Raw genomic sequence first — 23,914 nt, forward strand, 5'->3', positions numbered from 1 at the left:
TAACGACAAGCAGCATGTAGCTATTAAAATATGCAGTTTAACTATTATAAAGCTGTTCTTCTGGGGCAGCTGAAGTTCTCGTCTCAGGGGTACAGCAGCAGGGAAATGGGACACTCGATGAGATACGCTCATGGGAATCACGGCCTGGCAGTGTGACACACTGTGCAGCCGGGATGCTTGTGTCAATCGGATAAGGACTCTTGTTTTGTCTCCTGCACGCGAGTCGACGTTACTGGGCCGTGGCGGTGAGAGACGAAAGCCTGCACCCCTATCTAGAGTTGCAGGTGGTAAACGCACGCCTTAGGGTTCAGAGTTCAAACTGCTGTTGTGCCTCTGAGCAGGGATCATGTTTCCACTGGCTGCCGGAAGCGGACGAAGTGGCCATTTTAGCTCGCCCCTGGAGTTTGTTCATTATGTAACGTTGTGCCTGTTCATTCTGACCCACACAGAGAAGTTGACCTGTACACTGGCTACACCACACGGAACATCTTATGCATGCCTATCGTCAGTCGGGGGATGGTAATAGGCGTCGTGCAGATGGTGAACAAGCTGAGCGGAAGTGCCTTCACGAAAACCGATGAGAACAACTTTAAGATGTTCGCCGTCTTTTGTGCCCTGGCCTTACACTGTGCAAATGTGAGTGCGGCTTCACTGCATGAAAAGTCTGCCCCCAAAAATCCAATTAATATGTATGTATTCGGGGGTCTTTGAGCCCTGAACCCCAGTGTCTGATTATGAAACACAACAACCTAGAGTAGCTTTATTTTGGTCAGAGGAAACAGTCCATCACACTGACTAAGCCCAATAATAGGTCAGGTTATATGTTGACAGCTAAGACTGAGTAAATGCAAGGTGCTTCCGACTAGTCTTTGCTTTGGTGTGTGATGTAACTGAGAGCTTTGACTGTGACACCAGCCATGAGTTGTAGTATAGGGAAACTCGAAGGCATGGAGACAGTGCCTTCTGACGCCTTTTGAAGAGCGGCTTGGTGGACATAGCGTCAGCCATAAGCCGACTTGAGAATCGCCACAGTTGGGGGCTCATGGGAGTTTTGCTTACACAAAAATGTGTGAAAGGCAGTACGAAAAATGATTGGTTCAGAGAGAACGCATCATATAGAGGAGGGGGGTCCCAGCAACTAGAGGAAGCAGGACCAACCAATCAGATGTATTGGTCCATCCTTGGTTATCTCTCTGAAGCAATCACTTTTCATTCTGCCTTCAGGACAGTAAAACTCTCACAAGCCAGTTGGGGCCTCCTGCATTGATTCTGATGTTACATTTACTTATTTATCTGATGCTTTTACCACAACTTTGGCATCTACTTATTGAACTACAGAAGCGTTATGACTGTGTTGTGACATGTTTTTGTGGTCCAACTGTGTCAGTCCCATTCATCACTTTCTAAAGGCACCTGGCACGTTAAGACCATGAACTACAGCCTTGCAGGTATAGAAATTATATTTAGACACAACTCAGCCATTACAGTTAGGCTGAACCACATGACATGCCCATCAAAAGTTCCTGTTCCTACCATTAGGGTGTTTGAAATGCTCTTTCTCTTGTACTTATTTGAATGTGTAACATAATAGTGTTTAATCTGTATAATGTTTGGCACTGATGTATCTGTTAACGGCTCCTCTCAGTCCAAACCCCCCCCCCCCCCCCCCCCACCCCCCACCCTGAGGCGCCAACAGGGACAAAACTGCTCCTTGATCCCGTTGGTCCATATCTCAACTAGTTCTGCCCCCAGCCTGATAAGCACTGGGTCATGCCTGGAGTGTCACGCTCCTTGAGATATCTCCACTGGATGAATTAATAGATTTTTTTTCCAGTTGATCTAGATAAACACACTTGCTTCTGTTAAGTTTATTATTTATCTTGGTTTAGAGAACTAAAAACGACTGGAAAGTCGTCATTTTTTTTCCCCTCCACAATCGCTTTTTTGGTTTGAGTTATTACTAGGGAAATGAGCTTTTTCCACTATTTACCCAGTGTATACAGCTGGATGTGTCAGGTTAAATAGATGAATTAGGCTTCATTGTTCGGCACATTATCCCACACAGAATTTAGTCATTCAGATCAATCATCCAGGCCTTGCGGCTCACAGCGTTTTCACAGAAGTATGAAGACAGTTCATATCATCTGTAATTTTGTGGTTGACCTTCTGCCTTGGATCCTCCTTGGTCTCCTCAGCCTGCCTGTCTGTCCGTCTGCAGATGTATCACCGGATCAGGCATTCCGAGTGCATCTACAGAGTGACCATGGAGAAGCTGTCCTACCATAGCATTTGCACCTCGGAGGAGTGGAAGACCCTCACACAGCTGTCGCTGCCCACACCCATGTACAAAGAGATCGAGCTGTGAGTAGCTGATTTGTGACCAGTGTGCTTACCTTCTCCAACATGGAGCTGAGTGCCGGTACTGATCCTAGCTCAGTCTCCTATAGGGGCATACTAACCTGACTAGGCCCTATACACAGCATGGCAGCTATATGACCTCAATACTCACACACTTGCATATCTGTTTAGTCCAGGGGTGGGGAACCTGTTCCATGCGGGTTTTTGGGATGTCCTCTCAATCAGCCAATAACAGTGGGTCCCCAGGACTGGAGTTGAGAACTACTGCTTTATTATTGGCTGATTGAGAGGCTATCCCACACCCACAATGGCCCACCATGGAACAGGTTCCCTACCCCTGGTTTAGTCCATGTTTACAGGCATGTGACATGTGACTTAGTGCTTTTTAAAATGTTTAAAATTTTTGTGAATTAGGTATCTAAAAACCATAAGTAGTTAAGGGGGGGTTCATGAGGGTTTCCCAGTTCGGTCCTTAGGGACCCACAGCCAGTCCATGTTTTTGCTTTCTCCCAGCTCCTGGCAAATGTGGACTGCTTGGCAGGGAGCTCGGAGGGAGCAAAAACATGGACCGACTGTGGGTCCCTGAGAACTGGATTGGGAAACACTGCATTAAATCATTTAGCCCTATTCCTGTATAGCCTGATGCACTTCAGCAGCGATAAACGGACCGTTTGTCCTGTTATATCTCTTGTCCTACTTAGCTTCCACTTCGACATCAGTCCCTTTGAAGAGCTCTGGCCGGCCGTCTTCGTGTACATGGTGCACAGCTCCTGTGGGAAGAACAGGTACAACGCAATCCACAGAGGTTGGCATGGAAACCCATCCGTTTTTTACAAATGCGGTCCATCCGCCGAATGATGGATTATGGAAATGAAAAGAAAAATTAATGAACACGTGAAAAAATACAATACAAGAAGTGTACAATTAAGAAATTAAACAGAACTACAGTATGTATTAGAAAAATGCACACAGACACACAGTGGCCAGTTTACTAGGGCCAGTTTTTACCTCCAGAACATCTCCAAGTTAAGCAGGTGTGTTTGGAGAAGGCTTTTCTGCACATTTCTGTTATACCAAGCTGTTCTTGCACTTCCTGTCGGCTTTAACAAGTTAGGCCATTCGCTTCTGACCTCTCATTATTAAGGGGTTTTGGCCACAGATATGCCGATGACCGGATGTTTTCTGTTCAGCAGAACGTTCTCTGTGAGCCGTAGTGTGTGGAAAAGCCCGGGTAGGTGCCTCTTTCTGAGACGCTGGAATCGCCACGTATGGCACCAACAATAATATCGCGTTCAGAATCACGTGGATCACCCATCCTAGCTGTTCTAATGCTTAGCCAAACAGCACACGAACCTCTTTATCCTGTCTGCATGCTGTGTGTGTTCAGTTGCAGCCCCATGATTTGCTGTTTGGTAGAACAGGCTGTTTGCGTTAATATGCATGTGCACCTAATAAACAGGCCACTGACAGTACGTCTGTGTGTAAACATATGAAAAATACGGAACGTCGAGAACAATGGATTTTTGGAGCGATCGACACTGCGCCCCCCCCCCCCATGTAGTCTGTTTCGAGGATGAACTGTGTTTTAAGTTTTTAATCCTGGAATTAGGTAAAGCGACCACTGAGGAAGTGAAATCTTTTTTTTCTTAACTATGTTCAATCCGTAATCGCTGGCTGAGAATATACGCTGCACGGTTGTTTACCAAATGACATCTGTCTCTCCAACTTTAGTTTTGAGCTGGAGAAACTGTGCCGCTTCACCATGTCTGTGCGAAAGAATTACCGGCGCGTCCCCTACCACAACTGGAAGCATGCAGTGACGGTGGCACACTGCATGTACGCCATACTGCAGAAGAACTCCGGAATCTTCACTGAGCTGGAGGTCAGGCCTTGGGGATGGGCCAAGCTAGCCATCTGTCTTTGTGCATTCCTGTGTCAGATGCAGGGGGGGGGGGGCATGTGCAAATTTTTTTGGGCAGTGGCCGAAACAATAACACCAGGGGTCAACGTTCAGTGAGAACTGATTGAAAGGGGATCTGTTCATAATCAGTTTAATCAATTTAATCTGCTAGAGCGGGGGGACCATGGCATGCTGGACAGTTACTGCTGAAAGGAAGAGAGTCTAAGGAAGTGGAAGATGGATTGAAAGTGAATAAATGAATGAGTAGTTAAATAACTGCACTGATTCTAAATAATACATTAATGTTAACAGCAAAGCAGTCACTGTACATTGTAGGATCAAAGGTTTATCCCATCCAATGATTTATTTTAGCTAATGTTAAATTTGGGATTATGTTTTCTTACCATCAGCACAGTGATACCAGGAGGTTGGAACTGTTTCTCCAGAGGGACTCTGTTTCATTTATATAGCAAGGAAATCAGACCCTTGCCAAAGCCAGCCTGCACAGTAATCAAGTCTCTGGTATTAGTTACATGTATTGTCTGCTCAGAAGCCGTAATTTATTAGCCGAGTCTTCAGCTAACCTTGCAGCCAGGAAGCAATGACACAAAAATATGAAGATATTTTTATCCAATAGGCCAGCTCATTGCAGTTGCTGTGATCTCTCCCTTGTAGCGGAAGGGTCTCCTAGTTGCCTGCTTGTGTCACGACCTCGATCACCGTGGATACAGCAACAGCTACCTGCAGAAGTTCGACCACCCCCTGGCGGCCCTGTACTCCACCTCCACCATGGAGCAGCATCACTTCTCTCAGACGGTGTCCATCCTGCAGGTAGAGATCTCGCCATACCCAGAGATTTCACCATAGAGATCTCGCCATACCCAGAGATGTCACCATAGAGATCTCGCCATACCCAGAGATGTCACCATAGAGATCTCGCCATACCCAGAGATGTCACCATAGAGATCTCGCCATACCCAGAGATGTCACCATAGAGATCTCGCCATACCCAGAGATGTCAACATAGAGATCTCGCCATACCCAGAGATGTCAACATAGAGATCTCGCCATACCCAGAGATCTCAACATAGAGATCTCGCCATACCCAGAGATCTCAACATAGAGATCTCGCCATACCCAGAGATCTCACCATAGAGATCTCGCCATACCCAGAGATCTCACCATAGAGATCTCGCCATACCCAGAGATCTCACCATAGAGATCTCGCCACACCCGACAATCCCAGCAAACCCTCTCGGATCCCGCACAGCCTCCATTCCAGTAACCCCATTATTTACTCCTCCACATTCCTTAGGGTTTCCCAGTCACGCCTTTCCACTTACAGTGGTACCTCAGAACTCGTTCTTAATCCGTTCAGAACTCGGGTTCGAATCCTAAAAAGTTCAAGTTCTGATCGAATTTTCCCCATAACAAATAATGGAAAACCAATTAATTGGTTCCCCGCCTCAAAAAATTACACCTATGGTAAATGGTAAATGGACTGCATTTATATAGCGCTTTTTACTACTCTTACGAGTACCAAAGCGCTTTACAGTTATGCCTCACATTCACCCATCCACACCTAATATGTTTTTTTTTTTGCATTTACACACAAAATGAACAGGATAAAACAAGAGCATTTACTAAACACATCTAAGCACATTTATCAAAACAGTAGGTAAAACAGTAAAAGTAAGAAAATAAATGTATCCAAACAATGTGTAAAGTTAAGTTATCTTAGGTCGGCGTTCACGGTTCAATTTCTGAGATTAAGATCGAGTTCTAGATCTTTTTTTTCTAATTGGATGGTTTGACTTTTAACCCTCTAGGTCTAGGGGTAGGGAACATGGTCACACATTTCATTCAATATCATAAACTTAATTCATGGCAAATAAATTATTTCTTATATATTTGTTTTGGCAATAAATTCATCTTAATCTTAGTGCACTTTTTAAATATGTCAGATTTATGTGAAGTTTGTAATTTGACATCAAAGTATAGACATTGCAAAATGCAGTTTGGAACAATTGCAGAAACATTATAAAAGTACATTGAATATGTAGCAACTTTCATGCGTATGAATGAGCCATTGACACCTGACCACGTCTCCCCCAACCTCCCCCCCCCCCCTTTTTATAGCGCTGAAGGGGACGTATCTGGATCGCGTTTCACCGCTGCGTTGTTCATCAAATTACCATGCGAATGCGATTTGAATACGCGCTAATGCAGCTATTTAGAATTAGAATAGCGACCTTCGGGTGAGAGCGGTACTACACGCCCCCGATGCAGGTAAAACAAAGTAAGCTGACATGGTTAACTTTTTTGCCGATTTAACCTAATTTTAAAAACTTTAATACTTCCGACAGTAGATGTTTTGAAAAGAAGACAGATTACGGATTTAGTCAGCGTTTTTTTTTCATGTTTCTATAATAAGATTTCAGCGAGTTATGAACTGAAATACATGAGAAAGATACGACTCCAGAGGGTTAAGAAATTCGAGTTCTAATGAGTTTGAGTACTGAGGTACCACTGTACTTGACTTTAGTGCCCCATTACTTACTATCTAATCCAGATTTCTCCAGTTTCAGTTTGGATTCACATATTTTGTTCCCCAGTCACAAGACTCTTCTCTAAGGCCTCAGTGTCAGTGTATAAGTTTCCTTTGTAAAAATCCCGAAGGACTTTTAGCAGTTAGTGGCTGACACAGAGTCACACAGCAAGATATGTGCACCCCTGGCTGCTGCCATTGAGTCATGCCTCCTGGTGACGTTTTTCCTGGGAACACTCACTTTAGTTAATGCAATTTTACAGATTGACATGCCTTCCTTATTGCTCACTGCTATCCCACAATGCAGGCAAAGTCTAGCTATTCAGATGTGGAGAGCTTTCAGCTCATGGGAGTTTTACACAAAAATGTTTTAAGGGCAGAAGGAAAAATGATTGGCTCAGACAGATGACTTGGTCCCACCTCCTCTAGTTGCTCTGACTCCCCTCTTCCATAATCTGATTGGTTATCCTTCTGCCCTCAGAACATTTTTGTGAAAGTAAAACTCCCACCAGCAAGATTTCAGTGGGTATTATAAGAAGTGATGTCATGGTAAGTTGCCCGACTACGATTGGTTACGTGTGTGATTAGAATACACACAGTGATGTTCTACAGTCTTCCTCAAAAACTACTTCTTGGGTGTTGAAAAATATCAGCATTTCAGCTTCAGTCCAGCCGAGCAGAACGTCTCATAAGCGGAGCTTTTGCTTTTTTATTGATCTTTTTCTTTTCCATAGCTGGAAGGGCACAATATTTTCTCCAACCTGACTTCCAGTGAGTATGAGCAGGTGCTGGAGATCATCCGTAAGGCCATCATTGCGACTGACTTAGCCCTGTACTTTGGTAACCGGAAGCAGCTGGAAGAGCTGCTGACCACAGGTGCATTGGACCTCAACAACCATGCTCACAGGTGAGGAGCCGCGGGGATGTAGGTCACGTCTCTCTAACGGCACTTTTCCCATGGCGTACAGGAACCGAGCTGTACTGCACAGAGACACTAGTCACAGCGCGCTTCCAGCTCGCGTTGGTTTTCCATTGCAGAAGGGTCGGCTCGGAACAGGCGTTGTTGGGTTTTTAGAGCGACCTTAATGTAAAACGGGAGAGACGCTTATTTACTCTTTACACGGTGTGCATCATGATTCACTATGTGATCATTTCCAGTAGCAGGTCTGTGAGAATCACCATGTTATGTTAGCACCAAAGCTAGCGGAACTAGCATGCGCTTGCTTAAATTTGCATTAAAAATTCATTCCATTAAACTGTTCTATAGCACTTTTTTTAAGTAGGTGGTTTGATATTTTCAGATTCCGAGTTTTCAGGAATGCATCAGTACATCGTGATGGGCGATACTACTAATGATGGATAAAATATATTATATGCCATTTTTTTCTTAGGATAATCCACACATATAGACACAGAACACTGTCCTTGCATTTCGGCCAATAAGATGATGGTGATGTAACCAGCTCAGTTAGGTCACACTTTCTACCCTGCTTGTAAGCAGGGCCATGACAACACGGGTTTGGCTTGATTCTTGTGGAAAAGAGCCATAAGAAAGACTGTATAATAAGTGAGGAGGCTTCTACAGACCTTCTCAAAGTCCAAATAGATTACCTACAAAGAAGTTATGGAGATGCTCACACTTAATATTGTAGCCCAGGGGTTGGCAGCCCTGATCCTGGAGTTCCAGTATCCAGCATGTTTTCCATCCTACTTGGTCTCTGATGAACCACAGCTGATCTCAGGCAGATAGCAACTCATCAGGTAGGATAGAAAACCTGCTGGATACCGGCACTGGAGGATCAGGACTGCCTACCCCTGTTGTAGCCTATGAGAGGAGAAATTTCAGATGTTGTTTAATGATGACTGTGTATTACTTGACCAGCTCTCTCTGTGTTGCTCTTCAGAGATCGCGTGATTGGGTTGATGATGACAGCGTGTGACCTCTGTTCTGTTACCAAGCTGTGGCCTGTCACGCGAATCACGGCGAATGATATTTATGCAGAGTTCTGGGCTGAGGTATGAAACGTTTCCGGTTCAGTTCCGGTTCCGGAGTCGACACTTGGGGATTGAAACTTGTTTAAGGATTTGACAGTGGAAAATGTAGGATGTAGCAGCTATATCCCGTGAAACACGCACCCAGAGAGGGGGGGAGGGGTGTCAAGGAGCATTCCGATTAAGAGATGGAGTAAATCCCTATTGTGCAAAAGGAAACTTGAGCGCATCTATACGTTGGTATCAAGAAGAATTTCGAAAATAAATTGCATTCTGACACAGATTTGCATTTTTCTTCTTTTATATCCTCCAGCAACCTGCATTATGTTGCTCCTTTTTTCCTTATGAGAATAAATTTACCGTGTATTTCTTTTTGTCTGTCTGTCTCTTTATTTTTTCCAGTATGCAAAATGCATTTTATGTTGAATGTAACTTATTATATTTTTCTAGCTTGGAAGGGAAACATGTATGTACCCAAAAAAAAAAAAATCCACAATGCTCTTTAGCATAACAGGACATTCTCCAGGAATATTCCAAGTTATTTACAATGGCGATACATTTGTCCTGAAGAGTGGACACAGCCTCCAGCTCTTTGTAAACAGTACCTGCCTTCATGATTTTCAAAAATTGTTTTCAGGCATGTTTAAAGAATTAGAGCAAGTCATAGTGTGAACCTAGATCAGGGGTCTCCAACTCCGGTCCTGGAGAGCTACTATCCAGTAGGTTTTCTATCCTACCTGGCTTCTGATGAGCCACACTACTTCTCAGGTAAATACCAAGAGCAGGTGTGGCTCATCAGATGCCAGGTAGGATAGAAAACCTACTGGATAGTAGCTCTCCAGGACCGGAGTTGGAGACCCCTGTTCTAGATGGATAAATGTACGGCAGTGTATTCGAGGTTGTTTTTCAGTATCTTTTAAAAACATTTCCTTTATATTTGTTGATCAGCAATGTACTGTATTACCGTATCTCTCTGTGTCTGCAGGGTGATGAAATGAAGAAGATTGGGATGCAGCCCATTCCCATGATGGACAGGGACAAGAAGGACGAGGTGCCTCAGGGACAGGTAAGGGGATGTCAGTCATGTGACCTAATGACATGTGACCTGCGGGACAGCCTCATTCTGGCACTGAGAGGTACAAAGTGACTCGTAGCCAGTACTGCCCTGACAAAATGATTTAGAAGAAAAATGTTAAGGCCCAGCTGGGACAAATGCTAGTACTATTCAATATTTGAAAAAAGTTTGCACAAATCTGGCATGATGCTCCTTCCAAAAACATGGCAGAGAAAGAGGAGCAGGGTAATCTTGGCAGACTCGTCAGATGATACTGGAGGGCGAATTCTGTGGTCCGTCAGCACTACAGCTCATCTTGCATTTTCACCAGTTAAATGTTTGGCACCAAAAAAGCTAAGCTCATTGTTGAAGAGAATGTCCTTCCCCTTGTGACATACTGTGTGAATGCTAGTGTTGTTTTGCAAAGCGCTTGTTCTGGTAAAATCAAGGGGAAAATAAACTCAGACCTGTTAGGCTTCTTTGGATTAAAAACGTAAATCCTTCAATAGAACAGATGAATGTTTTTGACTTTGTTGGACTGGAATGACCATTTATGTCCAGACTTGAGCGTTTCTACACGGATGTGGTTAAGTGAACACAAAAGCGACATTCTGGCCTCGACGTCAGGATTCCCAGACCACAACCAATACAGCATATGTGGTTGGGAATCTAAAGAGGTTGCAGTAACTCTCCCAGGAAGTGTCCCAACATCCCATGAGAAGCGGCTGAACTCCACAGAAGGGTTTTGCAAAGTTCAGGCAGGCTGGATTTCATTTCAAGGATAGCCGCAGGATCTTTATCAAAAAGGCGATAATTTGCAAAAACAAAACATAAAGGATGTCGTCATTTTGTATGTTGTTCTCTTTCTCTGGCCTGCAGGCTAGAAAGCTGATAAAATTAAAACCCATCTTTTCATCAGTGCCCCCTTCTCTCCCCCTCCCCCCCCCCCAGGTGGGCTTCTACAACGCTGTGGCCGTCCCATGCTACACCACTCTAACTCAGCTCTTTCCTCCAGCTACTCCTCTTCTGAGGGCTTGCAGGTTCGTTTTGGGCACAGCCGTCGGAACCACCACTGAACCCAGAGCTCATTAATTTTGTTTATTTATGTTTTTCTATTTTGGTTTTACAGCCACAGTAATTATTATTTTTTTTTTTACTTAATGATGGGAAACACTTGGTGGCATACAGCAGACCAAACTTGGCTTATATACACTCCCCAGAGTGGACGTTCTTTAAATTTCAGACCCATGAGCCCCTGATAGTCTTTAATCTTTAGCAGCCTTTAGGGGTTGCGGGCTTCTGGCAGCTTAAAATGTGGGTTTCCATCGGTCGTGGGACGACATGTTCTGCGCACATAAGGGGTCAACAAGCAAGTCATCAATGTGAAGAGTGCACATCACCTCTACCAGAACTCCATGCCCCCCCCCCAACACCACCACAGTGAACAGGAAGGTCTGTTCCTGCGGGTTCACATGTCAGTATGTGCCCCCCATCCCAGCCGGCCCCTACACCAAAGCCTTTGTGACCTTGATCTGCCGGGAATGCAAACAAGAGCCGAGTGCGATATGAAAGGCTTGACACTGCGTCAGCACCAAGGTTCCCGGGCTGGAATCCGCGGGCAGCCGGCCCAGCAGCCCAGACAGTTTGGAGCCCCCACTAGCTGTGGGATCAGATGCAGCTGAGCGGGGATCTCGTCAGCGTGCTAATTGAAAGGAATGGTCCAAGAGATTGGCAGCTCACACTCCTGTCTTGTGCATAACATCACATTAAAACAAGGTGGGAAAGAGCATGTAGACACTCTCACCGTCCACCCTGGGGTTTAGTCAATCTTATTCACCCCTTTAGGAAAAAGATGGGGGGGGGGGGGCTTTGACTCCTGCCAGTATCTTATTTGCCAAGCAGATGGATTCCACCAGCACCATCCAGAAACGACAGGGCAGTCACGACGAGCCGGGCACTTTCGCACGGGTGAACACACAAAATCTGTATGTCTCATCCTGTTTCCACATTATTCATGGATGAAGGACCTGAAAAATAAACACGACGGGAAAATATGCGATAAGCTGATGGTGCGAAACATGGGATTTGAGAGGAGGTTCAGAAATGGCCTTAGCAGTTAATAACTCGGAGAATATGCAACGCCGTGGTAACAGAACCTCATTGGAAAGCAATGCATCTGCTCAGACATGCAGCCCCCAAACGTTAAACACTTTGGTCACGACCGTGTCAGTGAGCAAACAGCTTAGGGGAGGTGGAAGGAGAATTAGTTTGTTTGTTTATTTATTGTCCATGCAGGGAAAACCTCGGCCAGTGGGAGATGATCGTGAAAGGAGAGGAGGCCTCATCCTGGGTTCCTGTGTGGGAGTCGGCAGAGTCCAGCCCAGAGTGCGAGTCGGCCAACGCCGACCCGGTGAAGGTGGACAATTGACCGGCTCTCTCCGGCTGCCCCCCTCCCCCCAAGCAGCGTGAAAGCCAGGGCCTGTCCAGAGACTCTGCAGCTCCAGTGTGAAGGGCCCCACTTCCTGCCACGAAAGGAAGTGATGCGGAGCACCAGCAGGTGACAGAGGACAGCAAAGCGTAATGTTACCGCGCTGGTGGGACGGAGATCCCCGGACTGTCCGTTTCACCAGACCCTGTAGTCGACACGGTAGACTTCAGGGTGTGAAGCTGGGCCTGTTACCCCATCACCCAAAAAATGCTCGAGGATCACTTGGTGAAGTGGACTGTTTGACTTTCTTTAGTGTCCTTTTTTGCCTTTTTTTTCCTTTTCAGATCAATTTCAGCTTTTTTTTTTGTTGCTGTCCTATTTTCTGAGGCCTTAACTCTGAACCCTTTGCAAGGCAGGAGTTCGACATTGTAAGTTTGAACAGTTTAGTTTTTGAAATGGTACATAATTTTCTTTTTCCAACTTATGGTAGCCTTGTTGCACGCAAAGGTAATGAGACGTATGGATTTCTTTTAATGAGAAGATGCATGATATGACCCCTGAGTTATTGCTCTGGGGGGGGGTCTTGCTTATTGTCCTTTGTTACTATGGGAAAAGGTCCTTTAAGAGTACTTGAATGAAACAGCCTATTTTAACACAGATGGCAAAAAAAACTTCACACTGCCCCTGACTAAGATGGGGCCAGATAACCCGGTTCCCTTTGGAGTCACACGAAAGTCACATTACTCCTGACCAAACCGCCCAGCCCTCAAGGACCCTTCTGTACAAGTTGGCTTCTGATCGTCTGAGCGACAGAAACCTTGGGCGACGTCTTCCTTTTTAAGACGGATCTCAAGCCGAAAAAGGGTGTTACGGGGGCGTTCTGGAGAGAAGTAGAGGCGAATTAAAAGCCAGAAGTGGGCAAGGGGATGCAGCCTCTCCGGGCGAGTATCGAGGCTATACTCCGGGCGAGTATCGAGGCTATACTCTGGAGGAGTATCGAGGCTATACTCTCATCACTGTTTGTGTTTTGATTCAGAAATGGGTTTTCCGATTTAAAAAAAAAAAAAAAAAAAAGTACTAAAAAGTACTGAATAAATAAGTGCAAGAGATTTACTCCATTTTAAGTAGGTCCTTTTGAAAAGTTCAAGTGACTTAAGCTAACGAATCATTTCATATGTACCAAAAGCTGATATTTAAGCGCAAGTGCACTGAGGCTGAGGAAGCTCTCACCAGCCACGCTTTCCTGCCCAGTCAAAATCAAAGCAGCATAGTATTGTCGTTGTGAGGATTGCCCAAGTCCTCTTGCCCCAGTCTTACTCTCACCCCCCTGCCCCTACCTTGTAGAGTATATGCAAACGCAAGGTTCCTGCAGGAGTTCACAGCGAACAAACATCGACAGAACATCTATTCCAGCCTGTTTCTGCGGAACTCGATCGGTGGGTAGCGGATGTGCCTGTTGGCAGACTACCAGAACGGAGGCGGCTTTCGTCAGCAAGCGGGCACAGACATTGGTTCCCTGGCACAGATCTGGGGGCTGTTGCTCACGTGACCTGAGGCATCTACCAGTCTGTCAGCCGCAGGGCAGGAACCGACCGCATGTCTCACCGGCGTTGGGATCGGGGGGGGCGGGGGGGGCGAACTTCCTTTGCAGAGAAATTTCAACTTCTAACATTTGTTAGTTTAAAAAAGGGCTTTTTAAAAGTCAATATTTTCTAACATGTCGTAATTGTCAGGTTAGAATCCAAAAGAAACATTTTTCCTCCCAAAGTGGCTTCAGGAGGTGTGTAGGTGACAGACGTTGTGCCATGGAAATGTCAGTTAGACGGTCAAATCCTCCGCTGGATTGGTCTTTACTCAAGTGCATTCAGTATGACCTCACCACTCATTTTGGTGAGAACTTGGTGTAGGGAATCGATGCTGACATTTGTAATTCTGAACTTCATTGCAGTGCGTAAGGTTGATCATAGATACCATATACTGTTTCACAGCAATGCTATAGTATTACATCAGTGTGGTTTCCCCCGTGTCATTGCAACATTATCATAATATTGTGCTTTAGCTGGAAAAGTGGTACTGGTTTCCTGTTCAACCAGCTAAAGTCAAGGCCACAGTAGAGAAATGTTTGCAGAAATATTAGCGCTCCCCCCCCCCCCCCAGTATGTTAACCTTGCCAGTGCCTGAGGTGCGAATGTACACTGTAATGAATGTTGTTTTTACAAAATGGCTGCAGATGCATTATGGGTCATGAGGTAACAAAGCGGTTTCACAGTTCCTCACTCTTCCCTCATTTCTTTCAAGTACAGCTTCCAGCAACTGAAATCTGTATTCTGTTGTCTTGACTGGGAAAGTCATTCCCCACACACCTGTATGTGTGTGCATATATATATACAATATGAACCGTGTGTATATACACACACATACACGTAAATAGTCATTTTCTGTTCTCTTTTGCTGCGGTTCAGTATAGAAAAAGCAGACTGTACTGTAGTACACTGGTGCTAAATTAGGATGACAGTCTTGCACTTACTGACAGTGTTTTTCCCATTTTTAATTTATAATCACCCCCCCCCCCAAATCGTACACTGCCCTATAACTGAGATTCTCTCATCATTACAGGCCCCCCCCTTGTCCTGGTGAAATCTTCCCACTGTGCACCCATTTTCTTCAACCATCTGCACTACATTTACCTTATTATTACTATTATTAATATAATGATTATTATAATTATTAATGTTATTTTCTTAATTAGGATTTAAATTTAAATTAACTTATATTTTTTATACAAAGAGAAATGTTGGCCTTTTTGTCTGTACAAAGTGTACGATACAAGAAACAGAACAGTCAGAGACTTACTGCATACCCTAATCCAACATGGAGTCTCCGCTGTAAATGTAAGAACATCAAGTACTTTTATTAAATATTTCTGAAAACTGTTTCCTGTTTGTTTCATTGTACTTTCCCGCCATGCTGTACTAGACTACAGGGCCTGTGAATAATTTAAGTGTGGCATTTCTAGCAGACACTTCCACGGAGCACCTTATTTACAATCTTACCTTGTGTTTCTCATTCCGCTGAATTTCTCTCCTTACTTAGACAAATGCTGCCCACTAGTGGAGCATCAGAAATGGTCGTCAGATAACATTGCACCCTTTCAAGTTATACACTCCGTGACAAAAAAATGTTAAGCACCCGGAAATAATGGTCTGATTTGGATGTAATTTGGTACACGTGCAGACCAGCGATGGGAATGTAAATGATTCGATTTGCAAGGAGCTGGCACGTCTAATCACCAGACACAGAGGACGCCTCGTAGATGCATTACACAGGGATAACGGCACTTGACGGAGTCTGATAGGGGTCGTGTTGCGGGTTTGCATGAGGCTGGGTGGTCATATCGTGCAATTGCTCGACGTGGTGCATGCAGATGTTGCAGTTGGCCAATGTTGGAACCAATGGCCACGTGAGGGCACCCGTACACGTTGTGAAGGTTCCAGTCGCCAAAGGTGGAACACACTAAGGGAGGATCGTCGTGTTGTGCGCCAAGCATTACAGAACCCTATGACATCTGCGCCTGCCATCCGGACACAGGTATTGGACTCTACATCACCCCATGTCATCCCTCACCATGTCTCGAAGACGGGCATCAGCTGGACTATGGGTTCACCGTCCCATGCGTAGGCTGCCGATAACTCCAGCGCAGAGACGGCTGCGTTTGGCGTGGTGCCGTAACCGGGAGGCCTGGACTGATGACGAGTGGCGTCGTACCGTGTTCAGCGATGAACCTCGGTTCTGCATTACCGCGGATGACCATCGTGTGCATGTATGACAGCGCTGAGGGTAGAGGAGCAATCCCTGCAATGCTGTGGAGAGACACACTGGCGTTATGGTGTGGGGAGCCATCGGGTATGACTTCAGGTCATCTCTGGTAGTGATTCAGCGGACCCTGACAGTACAGCATTACGTCAGTGACATCCTGCATCTGTTTGTCTTTCCCCTCTTGAGACAGCAGCCTGGTACAGACTTTCAATAAGACAACGCCCGTCCACACACAGCACGTGTGTCTATGGACTGCCTGCGTCACGCTGAGGTCCTCACTCATGCCAGCCAGACGCCCTGATCTTTCCCCAATCGAACTTGTGTAGGATCAGGTCAGGCGTCAACTGCAGGATCCCGAGGGCCAGTTACAATTTACGATTAGCCGCAGGAAAGAGTACAACGGCCGTACGACTCCCTTCCGCACTGTATCCCGGCCCGGGGGGGGGGGTGGGGTGCAGCTCCCTACTGACATGGGACCAGCACTGTGCCCATACTGATAACTCTGCTGTCCGTTTGATCTGATATTATAATCATTGTGATACAGTCACATGACCTTTCACCACGTGCAGATTCATTTCATTTCCACCACTCTGTCTGGGTGCTTAACTTTTTTTTGTATATACATATTTGACATGCAACCATTTTTAGGTGTCAATTTTCGGGGGGGGGGGCACCTGTGTACCCCTCAAAAATAATAAGATGCTTAAAAAAGAATGATTGAGACTTTGCTCATGCTTCCTTTCTTTGTGCTTCACTATACCATAACCACTTGTTGGGCCTGGTCGTCAGATTTGTTTCAACACTGGCTGTAAAACACGTTATACGTGTTTCTCATAGCTAGCAAAGCCTAAGAGCCAAAGTCAATATGCTCCTGTGTCAGGAGGTAGCATCTGGCTCTGCAGTGAAAAAAGCATAAAAAGCTGACATTACAGTGTGGAATCTGCCTGGGGAAGCAGGAGTGGGGTGGGGCCCAGACAGTGGGCCGACCAGTGCGGACTCCCCGTCCATGGGCCCCCCAGAGAAGGAGCAGCCACCTGTCGAACCCGGGGAGGACCAGGACCGCCGCTGGCTTAAGTGGTCCCACCAGACGGGCCTGACCCGGAGAGAGCAGCTGAAGATGATGAGGGAATTCGAGCGGCTTGTCCTGAGGAAACAGGATCTGAGGGAGAGGAACAAGGCAGCAGGAAGGCATGAGAGGAAGCTGGATGAGGTGCAGAGAGACGCCGCAGACCGGAGTGCTTACCCATAATTCCATGACAGTGGGCTGCAGGTAGGGCAGTGCATAAGGATGTGCAGGTAGGGCAGTGCATACGGATGTGCAGGTAGGGCAGTGCATAAGGATGTGCAGGTAGGGCAGTGCATAAGGATGTGACGATTAATCATTAGGGAGGTACTGGAGTAAGAGAAACGTACTAAGCAGTATCACATCAGTGGAAACCTGACAATATGACAATATCTGAATTTTAATCATTCTAATTTAATGTATGCAATAAAATTTTAAAAACTTAAAAAAGATGACAGAGTAGTGCAGGAATTCAGTGTTTTCCAAGCACCCATCAGAATAAATCATTGCATAATACATTGTTTAAAAATAACTTCTTTCATCACAAATATTCTAGAAGGATTATGTTTAGTATGAGTGGTGAAGCAACTGTACAACAGAAAGAAATGTTTCAACAAAACACTAATTATTCATCTTTCCATTTGCATGCTGTGGTGACGTTTTCAGAATCTTATCCAGGCTGTGTCCCGGTCTCTGCTCTGTGCTGCCTGGGACACGCCTCCCTGCGACACATACCTGTGGTTTGTAGATGGATGGATTTCCTGCAAGGGTGGAAAATTAGTCTTTAAGGGCTGCGGGGAGTGTTAGCTTTCTATCTTGGCTTTTAACTGCTTTACTGAACTCATTATGCACACACGGAGCCATCTGGCATCTTTGGTGTAAATCAGGTGCTAAATGACAGCTAACTCCTAAAACCTGCAGGTGGGCAGTCCTGGAGCACAGGGATCGCGTGCCTTTTGGTCTGTGCAATTGCATAATCATCCACTAGAGGGAGATATATATGTATATAAAGGTAAGGGTACATCATGGGAGCACAAGACCTAGAGGAGGCCAGGGTGGAGGTGTCAAGGCCTGAGAGGCATGACAGAAAACACCAAACTTCATGACTTCACGAAACCTATCATGACATTGCATTCTACTGTAAACAAGAATACATATTACATTGTATGCTTTTTGTTACATTTGTAAATAATCTTCATTGTTACATCTTAGGATATGCTATATTAAAGGAAAAATCAGTGAAATAGTTACATGAATCCCAGTAGCTGAAAACAATGAACTTTGGTGTCCCCCAGTAATGTGATCTGTCATTGGCCTGTAAATCTGTGACCTTGAGTCCGGCGTGAGCTGCAGGCAGTGCCGGATCAACCACCCAAAGATGAAGGTAAGTTTACTACAGTGGAAGAACCTTAAGTGCTCTTTGCAGTAGGTCCTGTACTCGACATTTCCTAAGTATCAGAATGCGTGTTGCCTGCTGTAAATCCTTGTTTGTTGGGTATGGATGGTTTCTGCTGAAAGGTTTGCATAGAACAAAAACAAAGAGCAATAGAGAATTATTCACAGAAGACCACAGTTGGAAGCTGGTTTGGTTTTTTTGACTGTTTTGATCTTGGGACTGCCACAGGGGGCAGTATCTTACATCAGCAAGCTCGGTAATGTAACGAGCCAACCCGCCTGCAGTGGAAAACCAAAACAAGCTGGAACCGTGCTGTAACTAGTCTGTGTTCACGGTACGGCTCGGATCCTGTACGCCAGTGGAAAAGCGCCATTAGAAACATAACTGAGGCTCCTCAGTCTAGCAGAGTGATGGGAAGGCTGTGGCAGGGTGAGGTTCAGCTTGCTAACTTGGGCTAACTTTAGTTGAGTGTGGTCATCTGAGCATGTAGTGATACCTTCAAGGACAAGGAATCCGGTATGTCTGAGCGAGACAATCATATGTGTCATCTTGTCAATGGCATAATATATATGTATGTCTACAATATTTGATGTAATGCAGGTTAATATGAACTGATATTTTGTATTTTTTTAAATTGATAAATATCAAATTATTACATTTCTATCAAATCATTTTTAAAATTTAAGGGACTTTAACCTGGTTTCCATGAAATATTTATTGTATTCATTGGTATTCTAATAAAGCAGACATGCTGTCTGTCTAGATGCCTATGATGGGTGAAGCCGTAAGGATGTGATTTGGCAGCTCTCACTTTATTAGGCTGCAATGCAGCTACATAGAAGCACTCTGCCTGTTACTATCATGATGTGTTTTCACAGAGAAATGCGGGCAAATTCCCCAGTGAGCCGTGTAATTCTTGTATATTATCTCACAATTGGAAATACTGCGTACCAGTGGCAATAAACGACAAGTTATGGAGAGATATATGCGTCTGCCAGTTTCTTCTCTGGTGCAGGAAATGTACAATATTTTGCGGAAAATAAAGAAAACAGAATCAAATTACGCAAAGGCTACATCTATTTGAATTTTCATATCTCTCCATATAAAACTTCAAGCATCTGTGAAAGTCTTTTGTGTAGACAGTCGGAGCTGGTCTCCTCTCCATGCAGGTGGTGAAGGTGGACCCACTCCTTAGGAATCCATTATTTTCTTTTTCAGCCTTTGTGCTTTGGTAAATATGCTTTGGATCGTTGTCCTGCTGGAGGACTTATGATCTTTGACCCAAACCTAGTTTCTTTGACCCTGTGCAGCACATTTACATACACAGGTAGCTTTTAAACGCTATACAGATGCTCCTCACTTTACGATGGTTCGACTTACGATATTTTGACTTTACGCACTCAATAGTCATCAGACTAAGCTTTGAATTTTGTTCTGCTCCTGGACTAGCGGTATGCTGCAAATCACAGTTGTATTGTGGTCTTTTTGTCGCTTGTTGTATTGTGGTCTTTTTGTCGCTTGTTCTTTTCATGCTTCCGTAAATAGTGCAGCAATCCCCGACAATTTAGTTTGCCAGGTGATCGTAACCGAAAGATAAATCTACTTAAAGGACTTGTTTGTTACACATTACTGGACGAGCCACAGTTCTCATTAATTAAGGGAAGGAAGAAAGATCTTTGTACATCTGAAAACCATGAAAGAGTGTGACACCTTGCAAAAGGCATGAAAACTAGAGGCCTCATCAAACTCTCAAAAATTTGTGAGCAATTCCAGAAGAACTAGATCAGATAAAGAATCATTATGGAAAGTTTAAGTGAGATAAATTAATCATCTTAAAAGAACAGCTGTAAAAAATTAAGTCTGGTAGCAAACATGTTTTGAAAGTGCTGGTGTTCCTGAAATTCCAAGAACAATCCATACAGGAGGCTATGGGCAAACCATCGATGGACTCATGGTTTGGTCACCATCACCCCTTGACCGTACTGGGAACTTAGGGAAGTGGGGGGGGGGGGGGGTGCGGTGATAGCTATCCCCATGCACATCTATCCCTCTGTGCATATCCCTCCTTGTCTTTTCCATGTTTGAGAGCGAGGCGCATGGCTTCTCCTGTATTTAGACAGACTGTTCTTCAGCAGCCCTGTACAGCCGCTCCCAGCTGGTGTTGGTGAGAACAAATAACTTAACAGAACAAACGCACTTTTAATTAATATAGGTGATATTAGGTGAAATTATATGCATATATAAGCAATTTCATTACAGTTACTGTGGTATTACCATCCACACGAAAATACCATGAAGACTATTTCCATTTCCGCTGTTACTATGGGAATATTTTTTATCTTCTCCCCCATTCCCATGGATTACCATGGATATTCACGGTATTACTGCTCTGCCCATTCCCATGCACCTCAAAACAATGGATGAGAGAGATTTTAAAAGTAATTTCAAGTAAGGGCTTAAACATCATTGTTTTTAAGAATAATATTTTTGTGAAATACAACAGATTTCTATTTTGAGTGATTTATTGCATATTGAATGTTCTGAAACGGCATCATCATTTGGAACACTGGGTTTTGTGTTTCAGATATGCTATTGTTTACATCAAAAGGCATTGTTGACAATAAGAAAAGTTCGTAAAGAGAGTTGACTGCTTTTACAATAAACCAAAAACAGCATCTGCATAATAATTTGAAACGCACTGTATCTCATATCTCGCCTAAGGACAGTCAGATACGAACCTGCAGCCCAGAAATGGTCAGGTTCCTTCTGTGTGGTTGGCAGATTTCACCAGTCCTTAAGCAAGGCCTATCCGCACAAAAGCCTCTGCTAAATAGCCTAAATGTAATGTGAATAGTCCACATGTGCCAGCTTCCCCCCAGACTCTGACAGTGAAATAGGGATCTGGAGACAACACTCAGCTGGAAACCTGGAAAAAAATCAAGTTCCTATCATCTGTCAGACTCTTTCTAACAAAGGCATTCATGCCCAGACTGGCCATCGCAAGTAATGGGATATTTCCCAGCGGCCCAGACTGCCGTTCAGAGCAAACCTTTAAATATTCAGTTGGTGAAATAAGCTAGGTCATTTAGTGCAAATCCGCATGCAGTATGTTCCCACACCGTACCTCCCGACTCCTGGTAGATAAATAAATCACCATGCATAATTTAGCTAAATAGCTAATTAAATTTACTTTATCAGTTTGTAAACAATTTTCACCTTAAATTGATCTCAACTCTAAAATTTTCGGTGTCCTATATTACGGAATCGTCCTGTATTGGAAAATAATAAGCTACAGTGTGTCCCGTTCTAAACTAACATCACGAGCCTCCCAGTCTGGCCCAGAACGCAAATGACAGGGAACAAAATCCCAGTGCTGATACCTCCATGTGTCGAATGAAGTACGATTGCACTTCCCAGTCCTGGGTACACTAAGTCTGCTAGTCCCCCTTGAAAACAAAGGCCGAGACTTGTCTGTAAGCTGAATCATATGGCACACACTAATATACAGTATATATGTATTAGTGTGTGCCATATCCATCCATATATATATATTAGTGTGTGCCATATCCATCCATATATATACAGTGTATATATATATATATATATATATATATATATATATATATATACACTCACCTAAAAGATTATTAGGAACACCTGTTCAATTTCTCATTAATGCAATTATCTAATCAAACAATCACATGGCAGTTGCTTCAATGCATTTAGGGGTGTGGTCCTGGTCAAGATAATCTCCTGAACTCCAAACTGAATGTCAGAATGGGAAAGAAAGGTGATTTAAGCAATTTTGAGCGTGGCATGGTTGTTGGTGCCAGACGGGCCGGTCTGAGTATTTCACAATCTGCTCAGTTACTGGGATATTCACGCACAACCAGTTCTATGGTTTACAAAGAATGGTGTGCAAAGGGAAAAACATCCAGTATGTGGCAGTCCTGTGGGCGAAAATGCCTTGTTGATGCTAGAGGTCAGAGGAGAATGGGCCGACTGATTCAAGCTGATAGAAGAGCAACTTTGACTGAAATAACCACTCGTTACAACCGAGGTATGCAGCAAAGCATTTGTGAAGCCACAACACGCACAACCTTGAGGCGGATGGGCTACAACAGCAAGAAGACCCCACCGGGTACCACTCATCTCCACTACAAATAGGAAAAAGAGGCTACAATTTGCACGAGCTCACCAAAATTGGACAGCTGAAGACTGGAAAAATGTTGCCTGGTCTGATGAGTCTCGATTTCTGTTGAGACATTCAAATGGTAGTCAGAATTTGGCGTAAACAGAATGAGAACATGGATCCATCATGCCTTGTTACCACTGTGCAGGCTGGTGGTGGTGGTGTAATGGTGTGGGGGATGTTTTCTTGGCACACTTTAGGCCCCTTAGTGCCAATTGGGCATTGTTTAAATGCCACGGCCTACCTGAGCATTGTTTCTGACCATGTCCATCCCTTTATGACCACCATGTACCCTCTGATGGCTACTTCCAGCAGGATAATGCACCATGTCACAAAGCTCGAATCATTTCAAATTGGTTTCTTGAACATGACATTGAGTTCACTGTACTAAAATGGCCCCCACAGTCACCAGATCTCAACCCAATAGAGCATCTTTGGGATGTGGTGGAACCGGAGCTTCGTGCCCTGGATGTGCATCCCACAAATCTCCATGAACTGCAAGATGCTATCCTATCAATATGGGCCAACATTTCTAAAGAATGCTTTCAGCACCTTGTTGAATCAATGCCACGTAGAATTAAGGCAGTTCTGAAGGCGAAAGGGGGTCAAACACCGTATTAGTATGCTGTTCCTAATAATCCTTTAGGTGAGTGTATATGTATTAGTGTGTGCCATATCCATATCCATCCATATATATATATATATATATTAGTGTGTATTAGTGTGTCCCCATCCATCCATTACCTACCGCTTGTACGGGATTTGGGTCGTGGGGGTAGCAGGTTCAGGAGAGATACCCAGACCTCCCTCTCCCCAGCTACCTCTACGAGCTCCTCGGGGGGGACGCTGAGGTGTTCCCAGGCCAGCCGAGAGATATAATCCCTCCAGCGAGTCCTGGGTCTGCCCCGGGGCCTCCTCCCTGTAGGACAGGCACGGAAAACCTCTCCGGGTAGCCGCCCAGGAGGCATCCGCACCAGGTGTCCAAACCACCTCAACTGGCTTTCGACGTGAAGAAGCAGCGGTTCTACTCTGAGACTCTCCCGGATATCCGAACTTCTCACCCTATCCCTAAGGGAGAGCCCAGACACCCTGCGGAGAAACCTCATTTCGGCCGCCTGTATTCGCGATCTCATTCTTTCGGTCATTACCCATAGCTCATGACAATAG

At 44.7% G+C, this 23,914-nt stretch overlaps 1 protein-coding gene across 7 annotated transcripts in view; it reads left to right on the plus strand.

Annotated features, from left to right (window-relative positions):
- pde10a (phosphodiesterase 10A) overlaps positions 1 to 15,213 on the plus strand; it is an 89,965-nt gene extending 74,752 nt beyond the window's left edge. For 6 of the 7 annotated variants that reach the window (XM_023822520.2, XM_023822515.2, XM_023822516.2 and 3 more), the window contains 10 exons: positions 450 to 636; positions 2,219 to 2,361; positions 3,060 to 3,143; positions 4,090 to 4,240; positions 4,934 to 5,089; positions 7,541 to 7,713; positions 8,711 to 8,822; positions 9,784 to 9,864; positions 10,804 to 10,892; positions 12,148 to 15,213. In XM_023822520.2, coding sequence (XP_023678288.1) covers positions 450 to 636; positions 2,219 to 2,361; positions 3,060 to 3,143; positions 4,090 to 4,240; positions 4,934 to 5,089; positions 7,541 to 7,713; positions 8,711 to 8,822; positions 9,784 to 9,864; positions 10,804 to 10,892; positions 12,148 to 12,280 — 1,309 coding nt within the window. In that variant the 3' untranslated portion in view covers positions 12,281 to 15,213. The remainder of the gene's footprint in view (positions 1 to 449; positions 637 to 2,218; positions 2,362 to 3,059; positions 3,144 to 4,089; positions 4,241 to 4,933; positions 5,090 to 7,540; positions 7,714 to 8,710; positions 8,823 to 9,783; positions 9,865 to 10,803; positions 10,893 to 12,147) is intronic. The other variant, XR_011989489.1, reaches the window with a different exon arrangement.
- The last annotated feature ends 8,701 nt before the right edge of the window (positions 15,214 to 23,914 follow it).

The sequence above is a fragment of the Paramormyrops kingsleyae genome, chromosome 3 (genome assembly GCF_048594095.1).
Source record: "Paramormyrops kingsleyae isolate MSU_618 chromosome 3, PKINGS_0.4, whole genome shotgun sequence".
Lineage (NCBI taxonomy): Eukaryota > Metazoa > Chordata > Actinopteri > Osteoglossiformes > Mormyridae > Paramormyrops > Paramormyrops kingsleyae.